The sequence below is a fragment of the Dryobates pubescens genome, chromosome Z, assembly GCF_014839835.1.
Source record: "Dryobates pubescens isolate bDryPub1 chromosome Z, bDryPub1.pri, whole genome shotgun sequence".
NCBI classification, from domain to species: Eukaryota; Metazoa; Chordata; class Aves; order Piciformes; family Picidae; genus Dryobates; species Dryobates pubescens.
Genome location: NC_071657.1, coordinates 40994256 through 41013708, shown reverse-complemented (window position 1 = coordinate 41013708; position 19453 = coordinate 40994256). Strand labels below are relative to the sequence as shown.

At 40.5% G+C, this 19453-nt stretch overlaps 1 protein-coding gene across 2 annotated transcripts in view; it reads left to right on the top strand.

The window, feature by feature from the left end:
* RNF38 (ring finger protein 38) overlaps positions 1-18334 on the top strand; it is a 105875-nt gene extending 87541 nt beyond the window's left edge. For both annotated transcript variants that reach the window (XM_054178294.1, XM_054178295.1), the window contains 7 exons: positions 2102-2272; positions 3475-3636; positions 8021-8127; positions 9611-9695; positions 11135-11256; positions 15421-15520; positions 17951-18334. In XM_054178294.1, the coding sequence (XP_054034269.1) occupies positions 2102-2272; positions 3475-3636; positions 8021-8127; positions 9611-9695; positions 11135-11256; positions 15421-15520; positions 17951-18013 (810 nt within the window). In that variant the 3' untranslated portion in view covers positions 18014-18334. The remainder of the gene's footprint in view (positions 1-2101; positions 2273-3474; positions 3637-8020; positions 8128-9610; positions 9696-11134; positions 11257-15420; positions 15521-17950) is intronic.
* The last annotated feature ends 1119 nt before the right edge of the window (positions 18335-19453 follow it).

Below are 19453 nucleotides of genomic sequence, written 5' to 3'. Positions count from 1 at the left end.
GTGCCATGCAAACCACCAAAATATGCAAAATTCCACCAGCCTTTGAGGCAGGTGTTGATGAGGTAAGTCTTCTTGCTCCTTTCTGTATTCTTCCCTGCTACTGAAGGGATTGATGAAGACACCCCCTGATCTTTGAACCTATCATCCCAGTGCCCTGGAGTCTCTTCAATTGCTTTTGGAATCTGCACAACATCATCACTGCCATTCTGCTTAGCCAAAAAAACCCAGGTAGTTATCAGAGTGTTGTACCAGACGAGGAAGTTTCCTTGCAGACTTCACTGTGGAATGGGTCCTGTCAGCATATTTGGCTCTCAGTGCCCCTCAGAAGGGAGTTCAGTGATATAACCTGTCATGGAGTAGTCCTTTTTTGCTGCAGGAATACACTGTGTCAGCTGTATACTCCTGTTTGAGGAAAACCCAACTTTTACTTCTGCAAGTCTGCTCACCAAGCAGTCAGTTTCAAAACGTGCTGCTCTGTGGAGTTACTCTTTTACTGCCAGCCTTCACACTTGCTTTTGTTCCTGTTATCCAACTTCAGCAGTCTAGAAAAGTGGATCTGGAAGGTAGCCCTGCCCTTCAGCATGTCTGCTTACTTTCCAGCCTTATTTGTGACCTGCCTGGTATCCTTCTGTTACTTACCCAGTATTTGTCTCTTGCTGTGTGTATACTTATAAACAATTTCATAGATGTCATTTATTAAATATCTGTATCAGTTCTTTGAAGCATATTTTCAAACAGCAATTGTCTAAAAGTCTGAGTGAATAAACAGGTAGTTCTCATTTCTCTCTGCTTGAAAGATAATGCAGCCTCATTTGCTCCAGCTGAGAAAGTGCCATGGGTATAGGACAGATCATCCCAAATACTAATTGAGATAGTAATCGTTCCCATACAGAATCCCAGGATTAAAATTGTTTAAATATGTTCCCCAAAGTGCCTTCTGTTTTAAAGAACACTTATGTGATGTTCTACCTGCAAATTTATCTTCAGCTATTACAGAAAACAGCAATTTAGTTGTTTTTTTTTTTAATAGAAACACTTTTCTGTTACATGACTTCTTTAGAAAAATGATGCAGTAGTAGAAAAATGCTGAGGGTGAACAATAGTCAGCATTTAAATAAAAACAGTAGTCAGATCAAGTTAATCTCCTGCTGTTTCAATGCATGTAAAGATTTCTGTTTGGCCAAGTAAGTTCCACCTCCACTACTGTAATCTGATTTTAAACTTGATCTCCTTACCATTTTATTACTTTATAATCAGTATGAGCAATGTACTTTGTTCGACATGACCAAAAGGAAAAAAAAAGTGAGAAATCAGAACTGGGTCCTCTTTGTTCGTAATATTTGATAACCATTACCTTACTAATTACAGTCTTGTTTATCAAAAATGTAACAGAAATGCCTAGCATTCTGATGATGGATCAAAGAGTAGCGAAACGAGAATGCGGATTTTATTGCTCCTCTATTGTCTAAAGTTGAAAGTGAAACTGAACATCACCACAAAGCACATCGCTGCAGTGCTGTCATCACTTCCATGTTCAAACTTCAGGGCCTGAAGTTGTTTTTCTATGAGGAATTTCAGAGAGAAGAGAAAAAGGGCTATTTCCCACAGTAGCTGTCACTTAGGGAGTCACGTTCAGAATATGGACTGCCCTCAAAATGCAGAACTGAGCAGAGCTTACTGGAAATTTTTTTTTTATATGAGGCAGCAGAGGTTTTAAGGCACAATCTAGACATCCTTCTGGAGCCTAAAGTAGTTACAAGACTGTTCCTTTGGCATGTGCCTTTGTAGGTAATAAGAGGGAAAAATAAAATTAACTAGAATGAATGTAGCTTTTCATCACTTAGGAGTCTGTCTAACCCTGGAGTCCTGAAAACCCTAACTCCCCCTACTTTGCACCTAGTAGATGTCACTCTGTGGTACTTGAACAGCCTGCTTTTTGCTTTTTTGCATGAGTTACTATTTACAAATGTTTTGGAGAGTTTTTCCAGGAGGAAAAGGAACTGCTTTGTTTCAATGATACCTTTCCATAATAAATACAGGATGTTCTGTAGGGAATGTTTTTGCTAGAGTTAAAAAATATGTTGTCTTCATTTCATTTCAGATGCTTCAGGCCTGTTCAGTCCAGCACCTACCCGTACCATATGCAGCATTTCCACCCCTCATTTCCAGTGACCCATTCCTTTTGCATCCTCCTCATATCTCTCCACATCACCCTCCTCACTTGCCTCCTCCAGGACAATTCGTTCCTTTCCAAGCACAGCAGTCACGGTCGGTAAGTAATGCTTCTTACCCCCTTCTCTGTAATACTGGTGGGGCTGGATGGGCAAATAGTGCTCATATATGACTGAGGAAGCAGAATGATTTTAAGTAACGGGGTTCGCACTTGTGCTCACTCAAGAAGTCTGTAACCACTTAGTGTGAAGATGAAAAGATAATTTTAAAGTTCACCATGTTTCTCTTCAGATTTCATCAGCTGTTGTCCGTGCTGTTTCTTCATAGGCCTTTACTTCTGCCAAAAAGGTGTATATTTGCTTCACCAACTATTCATTCAGGTATTTCTTTCCCAGGAAATGGACAAAAATCCAGAGGAGGTTGCGTAGTGCAGTAGAGGCCTCAGAAATCTTAACAGAGAGGAAAGAAAGCACACAGAAGCTTTGGCAAAAAGTGGTTTAAAATGTAGTAGTTTAAAAATAGCTTGTGTTTGCTCTGCATAACAGAAATAATATTCCTTTGGTTCCATAAGACAGCTTTCTTAGCTGAATTTTTTGAAATGGTGGAGTTCAGTGTCAGGAACAGAAACATGTATTAATGAAATATTCACAGTTCCTGTTTATTTCATGAGCACTATTGGGCCTGACCAATATGTAACAGTTGACTAGATTGTAATACTGAATTAGAATCTTATGCTTTTGAAAGGTCTAGACTATGTGTTCTTGGTAGGACTGCTTGCATGAACCTCCTTGGAAAGCATCTGCTTGACTACTGAGTACCATTAGCGGTTTAATCCACTGGAGTCGCCATGTTTCCTCTCCACTTTTCAGATTTTCTGGCTCAATTTCAGTTCTTGTCTATGGTTGTTTATTTTTCTCTCTCGCATAGTTGTACAGTGAGAGCAGCCTGGCAAGAAGGAGAGCAAATATTTGTCCCGAAAAATGCAAGACACAGGAAATTACAGCCACTTCTATATTTGCTAGATCGCATAAATTCCTGGTCTATAAGCATGGCTAGCTGGAAAAGGTGAATTTACATCAAATGTGTAGTGTTGTCTTTGCTTTTTGATAGTGTTAATGACACAGGGATTGTTCACAGAGTTTTATTGTGTGAAACCGTGTGCAATTATACCTGTAATGTCAAAAAAAAATTAACCCTGTAAAATTGACCACAGCAGCTCAGAATATACAGCTGGGACTGCAGTTCTTTGCTGGGGACAATTACATCTCTATTATTGTTACAAAGCCTGTCTCTTCTTTTCAGCCACTTCAAAGGATAGAAAATGAAGTAGAACTACTTGGAGAACATCTTCCTGTGGGAGGTTTTACATACCCTCCCTCAGCCCATCCAGCAACACTGCCTCCCTCAGCTCCTCTCCAATTCTTAACCCATGACCCTTTACACCAAGAGGTGTCCTTTGGCGTAGTAAGTATTGTTTTCTATACTGCTTTCTCTTTGATGTTGCAATTAACATTCTTGGGTTTGATTCTGCAGTACATTTTGCTAAGTGACACTTGCAGTATTCCATTATTGGCTATAGCTGCATAGCATGGTGTTTTCTTTAAGCATGTTTAAAGTGATAAGAGTAACCTAATGATACCAGAAAACTATTTTTGATAACATGATCCACAGAGCATCATTGCAGTTACTCAGCAAACATTATCTGTTGGCACAGAGTCCAGGAATTCTACTGTAGAAGCTAATTTGTACAGTTTTGAAAAGCTGCTGTGACTTTCAGCTAATTCTTCATCATATGCTGAGTTTCCACAACTCAGAAAAGCTAGAAGGCTTTTAAAACAGTTCTTCTCTAGATGGTTTGCTGTTTGGAGGCAAACAGTTGTATAGAGGGCTTCCATAATGTAGAGCGCAGTATGTTATAAAGACAGGCACGACTGCTTTACATCAGCTTTCTGGAGGTCTACAGGGCAATCTAACTGCAGCAACACAAACAAATTTAAACCTGGTGCAGGATAAAGTTAGTACTGAATTTTGTGCTTCTGTGGTGTGGCCACTATCTTCTGCCACCTCTAGGGTCTTGTGGTACACTTCAGTCTGCAGTTGTATGAGTCCTGAGATGTCTTTTTTTGTTGTTGTTTAGTATGAGTTGGGTTTTTTGGTTGCTTGTTTTTTCCAAAAACCCTTCTCTTGGCTATGCAATGCTTGAAGAAATAACTGGAAGTCAGACATAGGCTCTGCTTGTATTTATTTATATTTTTTAATGTTTGACCTCTGCTTCAAGTTGACAGGAGGTTTTAGAGGCATAATGTTATTTAAAATCTTAAATGAGAATGAAATTTTACGCCCTGTGACTACCAAATATACAAAAAACTTGTCTTAAATTAATCTCCTTGAAATCACACAACCAAGTTAAATGCTTGCTGCAGTTTTGATAAAGGTTTAAATATGTCTCTACCATGTGATGAAAACACTCAACTCATTAAACTAAAGGTATACAGGTTTTCAGTGACATTTTTAGTCCCTATGAGTCCCTCTGGAGACAGGCATTTCAAAACTTACAGAAACTGCTTGTATTTTATCCAGTATACTCTTTAGCTGAATTATACTCTAGGCACAAAGCTTTTGTTTGGAGTGAGGCTTTCTTGCAGTTTTTTAAGTTGGTAAGGAACAGAGCACCAGTTTTCTGAAGATTCTGTAGCATTTGTCCCCTCATCTTTGGCTCTGTATTCTCTATGACAGAGGAGTACAACAGAGGTGAATTACAAGTACTCCTTATATTTTTGGATTTTAAAATTCACAAAGCAGTAAAATTGCTGTTTGCTATATCTAGTTTGAGATACATAGAATAAACCAGGTTGGAAGAGACCTTCAAGATCATCGCGTCCAACCTATCAACCAATCCAACACCACCTAAACAACTAACCCATGACACCAAGCACCCCATCAAGTCTTCTCCTGAAAACCTCCAATGATGGTGACTCCACCACCTCCCCAGGCAGCCCATTCCAATGGGCAATCACTCTTTCTGTATAGAACTTTTTCCTAACATCTAGCCTGAACCTCCCCTGGCGCAGCCTGAGACTGTGTCCTCTTGTCCTGGTACTGGCTGCCTGGGAGAAGAGACCAACCTCCGTCTGTCTACAACCTCCCTTCAGGTAGTTCCAGCAAGTCAACATCCTTCCTAAACTGAGGGGCCCAGAACTGGACACAGTACTCGAGGTGCGGCCTAACCAGTGCAGTGTACAGGGGCAGAATGACCTCCCTGCTCCTGCTGGCCACACTGTTCCTGATGCAGGCCAGGATGCCATTGGCCCTCTTAGCTGCCTGGGCACACTGCAGGCTCATGTTCAGTCTGCCGTCAACCAGCACCCCCAGGTCCCTCTCTACCTGACTGCTCTTCAGCCACTCTGACCCCAGCTTGTAGCTCTGCATGGGGTTGTTGTGGCCAATGTACAGAACCCGGCACTTGGATGTGTTAAATCTCATGCCTTTGGACTCTGCCCATCTGTCCAGCCTGTCAAGGTCCTTCTGCAGAGCCTCTCTACCCTCCAGCAGATCAACTTCTGCCCCCAGCTTGGTGTCATCAGCAAATTTACTGATGATGGACTCAATCCCCTCATCCAGATCATCAATAAAGATGTTAAAGAGCATGGGGCCCAGTACTGATCCCTAGGGCACGCCACTGGTGACTGGCCGCCAGCTGGATGTGGCACCATTCACCACCACTCTCTGGGCTCGGCCCTCCAGCCAGTTCCTAACCCATCGCAGTGTGCTCCTGTCCAAGCCATGGGCTGACAGCTTGGCCAGGAGTTTGCTATGGGGAATAGTGTCAAAGGCCTTGCTGAGGTCCAGGTAGATCTCGCTTTCAAAAAAAAAAAGACTCTGTGCTTTTGCATTGTGCTTGTATGTAAATTTCATCTGTGACCTTGGTTACCTATTCATAACGTTTCTGTTGTAAACTTAGAGGCTTTAGGTGAGGCACTGGTGGTGTTGGACTTTTGTGTTGTAACAGTTTAGTGCAAGGGCTAACCTTCTTGATCCCCCAACACAAAAGTGAGGGAATGAGTAACTCAGGGCTGAGATAAAGAGATAAGAGTTTAATGTAACATAAGGTATCATAAGGACAATGCATAATTACTGTAGCAAATAATCTAGTTAATCTAATAATACAATACATGATTACCTTATCTTAATCTACTCGCAGAAGAAGTGCAGTAAAATACACGGGGGGGGAGGAGAATCAGCAAAACCAGACAACCAAAACCAGCAGCTGCCCAACTCCCACTCTTTCTACTGCCATGTCTGCAGAAAAGAGCCAACACCCCAGAACTCGGAGCCCAGAAGCAGCAACTAGAACAGGAAGCCTCCCATGTTGCAATCTGAACTTCAGGCTCCGTAATACTTCGCTCCAGTTAGCACTTTCATTTTTTGAAGCTGGCATGACTGCAACATGATGTGAATAACAGCAGCAGGTTCAATTCACTCCATGGCAGTGTCTTCTTAAATTTCAAACATGGAATGAGAAAAACATACTAGTAAAGACTTAGAGTGTTCTTTGGTTAAATAAAACAAACAAACAAACAAATAAAAATAACTATTGGGGCCTTCGTATGTGAGTTCAATAGTATTACGTGAATTTCAGCTTTTAACATTTATAAAAGCAGTTTAGTACTTTGAATATTTCTGGAAGAATGTAGTTTGCATTTAAGTGCAACTTTTTTTACATGTGTGTCCTCATTTTAGTATGCAATACAAGGAATTGTGAATAATTGTAGTGAAAACTTAAATATACAAGAGCTTAGCATGCAACTGAAAAAACAGTGTGACAAAAAAGATCAAATTTACCCATGGAAAGAATACATTGAAGCTTTAGGCCTTGCTCAGCTGCAGAATTTGTACTGATTAGACTCTCCAAGTACACTTTAAAGGCTTCAATTCTTCTTTAGCATGAATGTAAACATACACAAACACTGCTTCTAGGTTGTTGGGGTTTGTTGTGTGTTTGGTTTGGTTACTTTTTTAAGAACAAGCCTGCCTGCACCCCAGGCTTTTATACTTATAAGAAAGTCAGCAACTCAAGTCCTGTTTCCCAAACCAGCCTGCATGTAGACTAAGCACAGAAGAGCTTGCAAGCATTTCTGTTGTGTTACTACCTTACTACTTTTTCACAGGCAGTAGTACAATTATGTGTTATCAGCAGGAATTGTTTCAAACTGAGGCTGAGGTTCTTTGGATTTGAGCAGAGGCTGGATTGTCTAAATAATGCTTTATTGAAAGTGGATCTCAATACTCAGATATAATTTTGTTTCATGATTAAGAATACAAAATGTTGAATCACAGACTGGATGATGTTGGAAGGGAGGTCATCTGGTCCAACCCCCCTGCTCGAGCAGGGCCAACTAAAGCCAATTGCCCAAGACCATGTCCAGATGGCTTTTGAATAGCTCCAAGAAGGGAGACTCCACCACCTCTCTGGGCAACCTGTACCAGTGCTTAGTCACCCTCATGTTAAAGAAGTGTTTCCTGATGTTCAGACGGAGCCTCCTGTGTTTCAGTTTGTGCCCAATGCCTCTGGTCTTGCCACTGGGCACCGCTGAAAAGAGCCTGGCTCCGTCTTCTTTGCACCCTCCCTTCAGGTATTTATACACATTGCTAAGATTTCCCTGAGCCTTCTCTTCTCTAGGCTGAACAGTCCCAGCTCTCTCAGCCTTTGCTCATAAGTGAGGTGTTCCAGTCCCATCTCAGTGGCCCTTCGTTGGACTCTCTCCAGTATGCCCATGTCTGTTTTGTGCTGGGGAGCCCAGAATTGGACACAAGTTCCAGTTGGAGCTTATTTTCTTCTTTCTTGCAGCCTTACCCAACTTTTATGCCTCGAAGACTCACAGGGCGCAGCAGATACCGATCACAGCAACCAATACCACCACATCCTTACCATCCCAGCCTTTTACCTTATGTTCTGTAAGTTCAAAGTACATTGCTTCTCTGTAGCCTTTTAAGAAGTCGCGTGACTTTCACAAATTTTGGACTTTTTATAGTTGGACTTTACTAGAGAGAGCAGTTCAGCTGTCTGAGAAAGGAGGAAAAGTTCCATTTCTGTGTAAATTTTTCAGCCTATATTGAATAATATACACACTTGAGTAGGGAAAACTATAAATGGAAAGTTTGTCCAGTGTAGGCTTGTAGGTTTTTGAGGTACAATATCCTGTTGTTTCTGGACACTTCATAAAAATCTTCAACAAATTTTTAAACTTGGTTCTTGCATACTCTTACAGAGGTGAGGTTACACTGTAAGGCGAAGTCTTAAGAGTCTTCACTTATGGAATGAATTAATTTGATTTGGTTCTTGATTATGAGACACAAAGGTGGGAGTTTTCTGTGATGAGTTACTCTGTTGGCTGAACTGCTCATCTGTTGCAACTGTTGAATTTCTGTGCTGTCTCTGGAAAAGATGTGGAACAACCAACCCTTAGGAATTACCTGAAGTGCGTTATGGTAGATTATCTGTGGGGTAGTTCAGGGCTATGACAAGAGATACACTACTTTTCTGTGTTCTGTTTTGGAAATAAGTATGAAATATTTGGAAAACAAAGATTATTTTCTGGCAGCAAAAGTGACATTGACAAAACATAATAAAACACTGGCACCTGATCTGCAGTTTCTCTCTGCAATTTCAGATGTGGCATGAAAATGGCACCTGAAATCTGATCCAGTTCAGCTTTGCATCTTAATGTCATAGCTTCTTGCCTGTCTATTGAGGACATGTGACATAGTAATTCCTGATGACTTCAGTGGGATTTTAGTGTATTTTTGTACTGTGAATTTGTGATTTCTAAGTCTTTGCATTAAATGTTGACCCACAATGCTACATTGAGATCTCTCTTTTGCCTCTCTCTAAAGATAATTCTCCTTTAACCAGTGTCACTGTGTGGGATAAAGTGAGTTTGTGGTTTCCCTCAGTATGGAAATTGGTCCAGTTAGCATATCCTGTATAGTTTCATTATGTGTTCTAGGCTTGAAAAAGTTTCAGGGCTTTTCTATTGAAGAGCTCAGCGAAATTAGGGTATCTTTTCTTTGTTAATATTTTATCCACTTAAAGATTAAAAATACATTTAAAACCAGAATGTCTGTTCATTGTTAGTTTTAGCTCTCCATAATCTGTGATACTGAAGAGATTAGTTTTCGTAATAATGTTGAGCCTGGCTGGAAGTATCAGTTGATACATGCAGAAAGGCAGCACTCCTAGTATGAGAAACTAGCAAAATTAGCTTTTTCATTTGACTCCTTCACTTCAGATGTCTATTTGTGACTTCAAACATTTTTACCAATTTTGAGAACTTTTTGATTCAAAAGGGCTCAGTAAGATAACTTCACCTCTACCTGATATTTCCATGCTTTATTTCAGCAAGATGCTGAATCTTTTCATTGTTTACTCTCGTGGTAGATCTATGCTTCCAGTGCCACCTGCAGTTGGACCAGCTTTCAGCTTTGAGTTGGATGTGGAAGATGGAGAGGTAGAAAACTATGAGGTTGGTGTGCAAACTACAACTACCTTTAAAGAATGGATGTTAGCTCAAGGAATACATAAAAGTGTGTTATTTTCAGTCCTGCTTTTGCCTTTCAAATAAATGACTGGGAAGACAGAATCCAGAAACCATCCTGTCAGATTTTCTTCCTGCACTGGATGTTAGATGTGCTTAGCTGTGTTTTTTGTGTATTGCTTCTTCCCAGAATCAACCTTTACAGTAATCATACTGTAACATAAGTTATCCAGATTTTTCTGTTCAAAATAGTACTTTCTCCTTTTGAATTTTAATTGATTTTTAAATATCAAGTTTAAGTGATGCACTGTCAAAAGGAGAGGGTAAGTTACTGGGTTTATGTGAATAACTGCAGAATAACATCAATACAGAATAATGTTCATGTCATAAGATTAATTAAATATAATATTTATAAAACTGCCTTATTGCCTTTTCTTCTTGGCCCTCAGTGGGGTACAATAATGTAATAGCCAAGGTAATGATGGTGCAGTACCAGCTGTTGTGTCTTTGCTGGATCTGAAACTATTGGATTCCATTCCATCATCAACCCTTACTTTTGCATCTCTTTGCCTGTGTTTCCTTTAAGAGCTCTGTGTAGTTGCACATTTTCAGTTTAACAATGAGTACTTCTGTGATAGTTCAGAAGCAGCAGCATCTTACTTCTGAGAATTTGGTCCCTAGGTTTGACAGTATCTCTCTGTGATGAGTACCATTTGCAGCTTTCACCAAGCCTTTTTAAATTTTCTGTGCCTTTATTCTCCATCACATTTGCAGTGAATATTGCTCCTAGATCTCTTGTGAAGGGGTACAAGTTGAGTACATGATGCACTGCAGATACTTACATGAGAGGCTTTTGGTTGCAAGATTTGGCTTACAGAAACTGAACATAAAATTTAGCAAAAAGTACTTGAAGTTTGATGGGCTGTATTTGTTTTCCAGTTTCAGGGTAATGTCTCTGTGTTTCAATTCAACTAGCTAAGATAATGGGGTGGGAATCTGAGTCTGTCTTACTAAATTCTTGGTTTCTCTCACAAACCAGATTTCATATTCTTAGGAAGCTATTTTTTTAACTATTTTTTCTGATGACTACCACTATTAATTTCATAGCAGAGTGAGGGAATCTTTCAGAGGCAAAATACTTAAGAAAAGCTGTGCATACAGCCACACGACTAAGTGGAATTTGGGTCCTGGAGATTTTGAAATCCCAAAGATAACATCTTACATAATTAGAAAGGTGACTGAATTCTAAAAGACATCTCATGGGGCTTCTGTTGTAGGAGACAACTAAAGTTCTGAACATTTAATGATAGAAGGGTGTTTTGTGCTACCACCTGGAGTAGAAAGGTGTAATGGCAGCCCTACCTCTAGTGGAACCACAGCATGCCTGAGCAGTGAATTTTTAAATGTCTATTTACTATATTTTGCAGGCACTGTTGAATTTAGCAGAACGTCTGGGAGAAGCCAAACCACGAGGACTGACAAAGGCAGACATTGAACAGCTTCCATCCTACAGGTTCAATGCAAACAACCACCAGTCAGAACAGACATTGTAAGTACATTGGTCTCTTTCAAAGATCCATAATTTAGGTGGCTCTATTTTAATTTCTTTTACTTGCAGCCTCAGCTAAGCCACAAGGGCTTTAAAGGCAGGCATGTCAGTAAACAGTTTTGCTTTCTTTTTTTTTTCCTTGACTTGTTTTCCAGTTCAAGTACTATTCATTCCTATTCTAAAACCTCTATCTAGTTTGACATCGTTTAGCTATGTGTGATGTAGTTACCCAGCATTAAAAGAATTAAAATGGAAGACATTGGCAACTTGGAGTTTAGGTTGTGTTAAAATAGTTTCATTTGTTTCCAGTGGTGCATCATCTTATTTTTAAAACCCATTTATTTATTGTGTTGGAAAGATCTCCACAAGCAAATGGAAAGGGCAGTACAGACATGAAAGTATTTCAAGTGACTTAGTACCATATACTGTCTAATGTGTTTTGACTTCAGCACAAAGATTTTTCTCTGATACTTCAGTTTCAGTGACCCACAGTGTGATTTACTAGTATCCTTCAAGAGGGAAGACCCAAGAAAGTACAGATCAGTCAGCCTCATTTCTATCCCTGGAAAGGTGATGGAGCAGCTCATTCTAGAGATCATCTCTAAGGACCTGGAAGAAAAAAGTTATCAGGAGTAGCCAGCATGGATTTACAAAGGGGAAGTCATTTTTGACTAATCTGATAGCCTTCTGTGATGTTGTGACTGAATGGATAGATACAAGGAGAGCAGTGGATGTTGGCTACCTTGCTAGAGCAAGGCTTTTGACACTCTCTCATATAATAGCTGTATAGGTGATCTTAGGAATTGTGGGTTAGATGAGTGGATGGTGAGATGGATTGAGAACTGGTTGAACAATAGAGCTGCAAGAGTTGTGGTCAGTGGCGCAGAATCTAGTTGGAAGTCCATAGCAAGTGGTGTTCCCCAGGGCTGTCAATACTGGGTCCAGCCCTGTTCAATGTATTCATTAATGTTTTGGATGAAGAGACAGAGTGTACCTTCAGCAAGTTTGCTGATGATACTTAACTGGGAGGAGTGTCTGCCAAAGCAGAAGGCTGCACTGCCACTCAGTGAGACCTGGACAGACTGGAGAGCTGAGCAAAGGGGAATTTAATGAGGTTCAACAAAAGTAAGTGTAGAGTTCTGCAGCTAGGGAGAAAAACCACCATGCAGCAGTAGAGATTAGGGGTTGACCTGCTGGAAAGCAGCTCAGTGGAGAATGAACTTGGAGCCCATGTGGACAGTAAGTTACCTGTGGGACAGCAACGTTTCCTTGTGGCCAAGAAGGCAAATGATATCCAGAGGTGCATTAAGGATGGTGTGGCCAGCAGGTCAAGGAACAACTCTGCCCTAGAGAGATCACATCTGAAGTATTGTGTCCAGTTTTGGGCTTCCCAGTTCAGAGGGACAGGGAAATACTAGAAAGACTCCAACAGAGGGCTATGATGGGTGATTAAGAGACTGGAACATCTGCTCATGAGGAAAGGCTGAGAGACTTGGGGCTTTTTAGTCTGGAGAAGACTGAGAGGGGATCTCATCAGTGTTTATAAATACCTGAAGGGTGGGTGTCAAGAAGGGACCAGTGTCTTGTCAGTGGTGTGCTTTGATAAGAGGAGGGGCAGTGGACACAAACTGGAACATTGGAAGTTCCACCTTAGCCTGAGGGAAGACAGGCTGCCCAGAGAGGCTGTGGAATTTCCTCTAGAAACTTTCAAAACCTGCGTGGATGCATTCATGTGTGGCCTACCCTAGGTGATCTTGCTTTGGCTGGGGGATTGGACTCTACAATCTCCCCTTTCAACCCCTACCATTCTAGGATTAGGGAGTAACCTGGTAGATCGGTATATTCACCTGTGTGAATGAAATAGAGCAGTTCTTCCCATAGCCTTGCAAACTGGGGGACTTCTGCAGGCAGCACCTGGATGGATGCACTCAAGCAGGGATGCAGGCACCACAGATTGATCCATGCTAGAGTGAAAAAGCTTTTGAAGGTGCTACTTTCTCCTGCACATCACAGATTCTTGCAGGCCTACTGTTCTGGTTTGACCTATTTTGAAATGGCCTCCTTGAAGGACATGTATTTCTAACAGCTGAAACTATCCATCTGGAAGAAGAATTGGGATCAATCCCCTTTGCCAATTTGGATATGGGGATTTTAAGTTACTCCTTCAGCTCTTCCATGCAATTCTTTATCTCACCAGAGTGAGTTTCAGTGGCTGAGACCAAAGAAACACGTGTGAGACTATCCTCCTGTTGCCTCATTTGGACAGTGAAATGGCCAACAGTAGGAGGAATTCCCCGGTAATTTCTTGCCATAATTCCTGTATCCTTCAAGAGTACCAAGCTGCGGTGCTGACTTACCACCTACCACTAAAGCAGGAGTGCCTGTGTCATCACATCTTCCTAGCCAGCTCAGAATTGTCTCATTCTCTCCTCACATGCCTGATTTCCTGCCTGGGTGCACTAGCTGACTGTATGTCATCCTCATCCTCATATTCTTAAAGCTGCTATCCCCATAATCCTGCTGCTACCCTCTGTAGGACCTCTTCAAGCTCAGAAGCACCTCCATTAGTTTCTAACTTACCAGGACCCATATCTTGTCCTGCATCTCCACTATCCACTGACAGTCTCAATAATTCAGACTGTCTCTCCACCTTCAGAAGGATCCTTTTTAACAGAAGCAGAGAGATCTTGCTGTTCTTCTGCATCTCCCTTGTGCCTGCCCCTTTTGTTCAAAGCAGCAATCTGTGTCACTGCAGCTGCTTTTACATTCACAGTAGGATTGGCAGAAGTAGAAGGGGTTGCACAGAAACAGCGTCACTAGGTGTCCGTTGGGATCCTTTGGCTGCCGCTGGACTCGCTTCCGTTCCAGCCGCTGAGGGCGGAAAAGACTGCATGGTTGATGGCCACCAGCTGTGAGGCAGTGGCCGCCATTTTAGGTGATGGCGTAGCCTGTGCCGCACTGCAGGCTGCGGCTGCCCCCCCTGCTGGCTCAGCGCCAGAACTGCTCTTTTCACTGTTTAGAGCTGCTTTCCCATTAACTCCTGCCTGTCTGCTACTACCTGTTTGTCCTGTTTCTGCATCTTTTCTGCATTAGAGCCAGACCTCCTACGTCTCCCTCCGTGCCTAAAGATAGCACACCTATTAGCTGTATGCCTCTCTTGGTATAGTGCTATCAGCAGGCATACATTTATTATCACCAATAGCAGATTCATGCATAGCAAATAAATCATTTCGGGGTCCCAAATGCTTACATAGCTCTCTGTAACTGGAATGCTGAATTCATGTATCTCTGCAGGAACAGTTATGGTTACATTATCATACTTTCTTAAGCCACTGAAACCTAGACAGTAATCACAGAGCATTTTCAGCTTGTATTTAAACCAAAGAAACATCGTACATGCTAAATATCTACCTATGTTATCAGTCATTGAAGAGACACACCACTTGTACAATATTACAGTCCAAGCAGAATACACCAAATGCCACAAAACCCAAAACAGCTTCATTTTGCTTCCTTAATCTGAGCAGGAATTAATCAAGCAATTGTCCCATGTTGAATAGGCACAAATTATTTTTTGTAATGTGGTGGGTTGAAATTTCCCCCCAACACTAAATTTGCCAGTCTAACTCAGTTGGAAGCAAATGGAAGCTGTATTTACAAGCAAAACTACACTCTACAACGGAATGTGATTTAATATGTTCAAAATATACGGTATTTACAATATTTACAGATGTTTACAATTAACAAATAGCATGAAACCCCCACTCTGCCCACCCTCCACCCCCTGTCCAAAAGGGAGAAAGGAGCAGAGAGAAAGTGGTGATTAGACTGAACCAAAATAAAGCAGCCAAGATCAGCAGAAGCAGGTTAATCTCTATGGAGTGAAACAAGCAGAGAAGAGAAGCCCCCAGAATGTTTTGGTACGAGCAGTCTTACGGCAGATATGTCTCCAATGGAATTGTTTAGAATTATCTTTTATTTTCCCTTTTACACCCAATAGTGATTTACTTACGTTTTTCTACTTTTCTGCTCAAAATCTGTAACAACATTTTAAAGGCATAGCCTAAAACTACCACATGCAGTCATACCTGTGGGGTTTTGTGTGGAGTATATATTTGGTGTTCTTACACAGCAGATAAACTTAAATTTTGTTGACTTTTTCAGATGCGTGGTGTGCATGTGTGATTTTGAATCAAGGCAGCTACTTAGAGTCTTACCCTGTAACCACGAGTTCCATGCCAAGTGTGTTGATAAATGGCTGAAGGTAAGAACAAATAAACAAAGAGTATTTCTTATGAAATTTGAGGGTTGGGGGAAAGTATTTTGCTGTTCCACTGCATCTTGTTTCACATTTCTAATACTTGGGCAAGAAATACCAACAGAGTGGAAACACTGACTACTTATAATATTTCTCTAACAATTGATAAAGGATGCTTCTTTGTTATCTTTGGCATAAGGAAAAATGAAGAAAATTTTCATTGACAGATCTTACTGCGTTTTCCATTTGTACAAAACAATGAATTGTTGAATTCGAGCAATATGTGAAATTAAGAGGGGAAAAAATGTAACATGTAGGAGTGTCTGTGATGATAGTGGTTTTAGCTGTTTTACCTACCCTGCACAGCAGGAGTGAGTTCTAATACTTTGGTATTAATATTAGTTTCTGGGGTAAATAAACCTTGTATGCGTGTACATACGTGTATATGCATATGTACATATAGAGTAGAACTTTTATGTATTCCAATAGAAATTACAGTTTTACAAAATCATTATGTACTCCTCCGAAAGAATCTGAGCAGAGATGGAAGGATCTAGAATTAGGGCAGCCCAGTTAAAGGACAGGGAAAACAGCAGTAGTACATAAGGTATGAACAGAAAATACGAAGAAATAGATGGTGATACACACAGCTCTATAAGCTGCATTAGCCAGATCTACTGCTAAGAAAGTATTGATCCCCGTCATTCCTCACCTTTTTTAGTTTAATCTCTGTATGTGTGGTCTATTTCTGTTAATACAGGATACAGTCCCCTAGAGAATTGCAGATGGTGTCTGTTATTTTGGAAAAATAAATCAAAACCCTTTCCCTGTATTTCTTGGTGAAAGCAAGAAAATCCATGTCTTGGTCGTACACCTAAAAATACACAGAATGCAGAAGTCAAGTTAGTATTGACAGCATTGTTTTGGCTAGCAAGAAACTGAGAATAATGGGGAGGATTTTAGAAACTGGGATATGAAATTGCACTTGGTCTATAGTACCCATGATAGTCGAAGGCTTCTACAAAATCTGAGGCCAGTGTAAACATTTCCACAGCCATGCTCATAACTTCCAGTAGAAGTGGTGTCCTTCATTATCTGAGTCCATGCCTGTACTTAAGAATCAACATAACTGATGGAAATAGTTTGATATTCTGTTGTCAGATTAAAAAGCCACATACACACACACTGCCCCACACAATATTGTTATTACATCAGTGCTAGATGTGTGTTTTACTAAATAAGTTCAGACTAAGGCTAGATTATATATGTACTGTTGGTATTCTCTACTCCTCTGGATTTGTCTTTTCATTGCGTGAAACTTTGTAAGTGATTTGTGATGTGGACAGAATACCCAAGGAAAGTATTCACACTCCATTTTATGGAAATATAGCTATGATCATTTAGCACAGCCTGTGAGGTAGTGGAAGCTATAGGTCTGTATAGCTTAAATTCATTATATAGATTTATACACTTACATTTTCACTGAAAAAATAACCTACTGTAGAAAACTTGGGAGTTGACAGTGGTTGGTTCTGCAGTTTTGGGAACTGTGAAATACAGAGTTTTGGGGCAGGGAATAATTCTCTTCACTCTGCCCTTGGTAAAGGAAATTTTTTATCATAGATGCTACGGGTTTTTTTCAGGCTTTTTCTCATTTTTGCTAAAGTGAAATTTGCCTTTATTTGAAAAGAGGAATGAGAAGGCAGAAATACTTTCACGGGAGCTTAAGGAATGTTACTTAACTGACTTTTTAAGGAAGCTATAAAAGAGTCGCAGGACATTTTCAGTGAGTGCTTTACCCAGGGGCTAAATTCAGACCTGCTTGTGTGTTACTTGAATGTCTGTTCTATCAGGGTGTCTTTTTTCTTCCTCTGTTACCCCTTCTTTCCCTTCCTCTCTCCCTCTCCTCTCCCTCCCTTCCTTTCTCTTTGCTAAAAATTCCTTCCCATTTCTCTTGGTCTGCTTTAAGCTTTGACCAAGTCTGTATGATGACTTTCAGTGAGAATAACTAAATAAACAGAGGTTGAAGAAAGCTGGTTTCATTATGACAACAGGACACAACCTAATAGAGGAACTTTCTTGTGCAGTTCAAGGTTGATTGTCAGGTTTTGGTGGGTTTCTCTGCAGCACACAGTACAACTTCTTAGTTTTATCCAACTGATTGCAATATACTATAACTTAATCTGCAATAATCAAACCACTGTCACTTAGATAAAGCCTAGTTTGCTGTTTATCTTGAAAGATAAAAATCACCCTTTTAAAATTTTCGTCTATGTAAACATTTATTTGAAGCAAACTGAAAAAAAAAGTCTTACGCACACTATGTCTTCTCTTGTTTGGAGTACTCTTGAATTCCTTTTCAGTACTTCTGTCAGTGTTGTATCCACATTACCTTAATAATGTGCTCATCAGTGCATTTCATTTCGTGTTTTACAGGCCAATCGTACCTGTCCAATTTGTAGAGCTGATGCTTCAGAAGTGCATCGTGATTCAGAATGACCAACCTAAGAGCACAAACCTGGTTTGGGTGTTCCCGGTCACATGTGTATATGAACTATCTATTGAACTTTTACCCATGTGGCTTCCAGCCTCCCCTTATACACTAAAAGGTCAATAGACCTTACTTTGCACTGTGTGACTTAATCAATTATAAAGCTTATGACTCATCTTCACAGTTACAGGGTTGTTATACTAACAGTGTGATTGGAACTCCAAAGATACTTTTTTCAGCTTCATTTTGTGTGTGCACTAACATTCCCTGGTTTTTGTGTGATCATTCCGAGTGCTGCTGCAAGATTACCGTGGATGTGATCTTCTAGCATGTGCTTTTATATGAAAATAAAATGTAAAAAAAAGTGGTAGCTCCAAACAATATAGCAATCTACCTTCTATAGAGCCTTCAGATACTGTGAGTGGGGATCAACAGTGTGAACGTGTGTCTGTGTGCTTGGGAGAGGATGCGTGAAGTGTGCTTGTGACTGACTAAGTGTGCGCACCGAACGCGTTTGAGAGCCTATCTACCAGCATGTACTGAGGACGTGTGTGTGTAGTAATAATTATGCTGCAATGTATTACCTTGCGCGTTATTTAAACAGGACTAGTACTGTACACTGGTTCCTTTCCTTGTGTTTGCAGTTGCACACTGAAGGCAATGGGTGCAACAAGTACAGAACGTTTAGTATTTCCTCCCCAATGTACTTACAGGTATAAGACCTTTCTACCTACTATTCAAACAGGCTTCTATTTCACTGGAGGCTTAAAATGTGTACTCTTGAATAACCTGGGGGGATTTAGCATACATTAAAACATCTGGATTTTTAAATGGCCAATTTACAAGTTACTATGTCGGTGTAAAGTTGCAATATCGCACAAATCATTTAGCAATATTAACGTTTTCAATTGCTCATATGAACATCAGTGCTCTTCTGTTCTTTTACTTTTTTCTAGCTGGGTGTGCCAGTTATGTGCTTCTTCCATGAAAGGAAGTAGAAATTACACTGAGGTTCTTGTGCAAAATCTCTTCATTTTTGGCCGCTGCGCTTGCTAAGAACATAATCTTTCAGCCGATACACGTTGGCTTTAGTCAGATACGTCCTTTGTTTGTATACAACTAAAATACTTGTAAAAGTTTACTATTTTATTCCTGCAACTTCATGAATAATTTTTTTTTCTCACAGAAGTAGAACTTTCGATTTTTTTTTCATTGTATTACAAGAGAAGATGGGTTTTGGTCACTGACTGCAGATTCAGTTGCCCTGATGCTGCTTCTAACCTTTTCCCTATTTCATGATGGGTATCATATGAAGAAAGAAATCCCTTAGTTTTTGCAGAAGTTTCCAGAGCACTTCACTGTGGGAAAAAATTGGAACAACTTCCAGAACAGTGCTCTGGAACAGGAGCTGGTACCCTCTGCTCAGGTGCTCTGAATAATGTTTTATT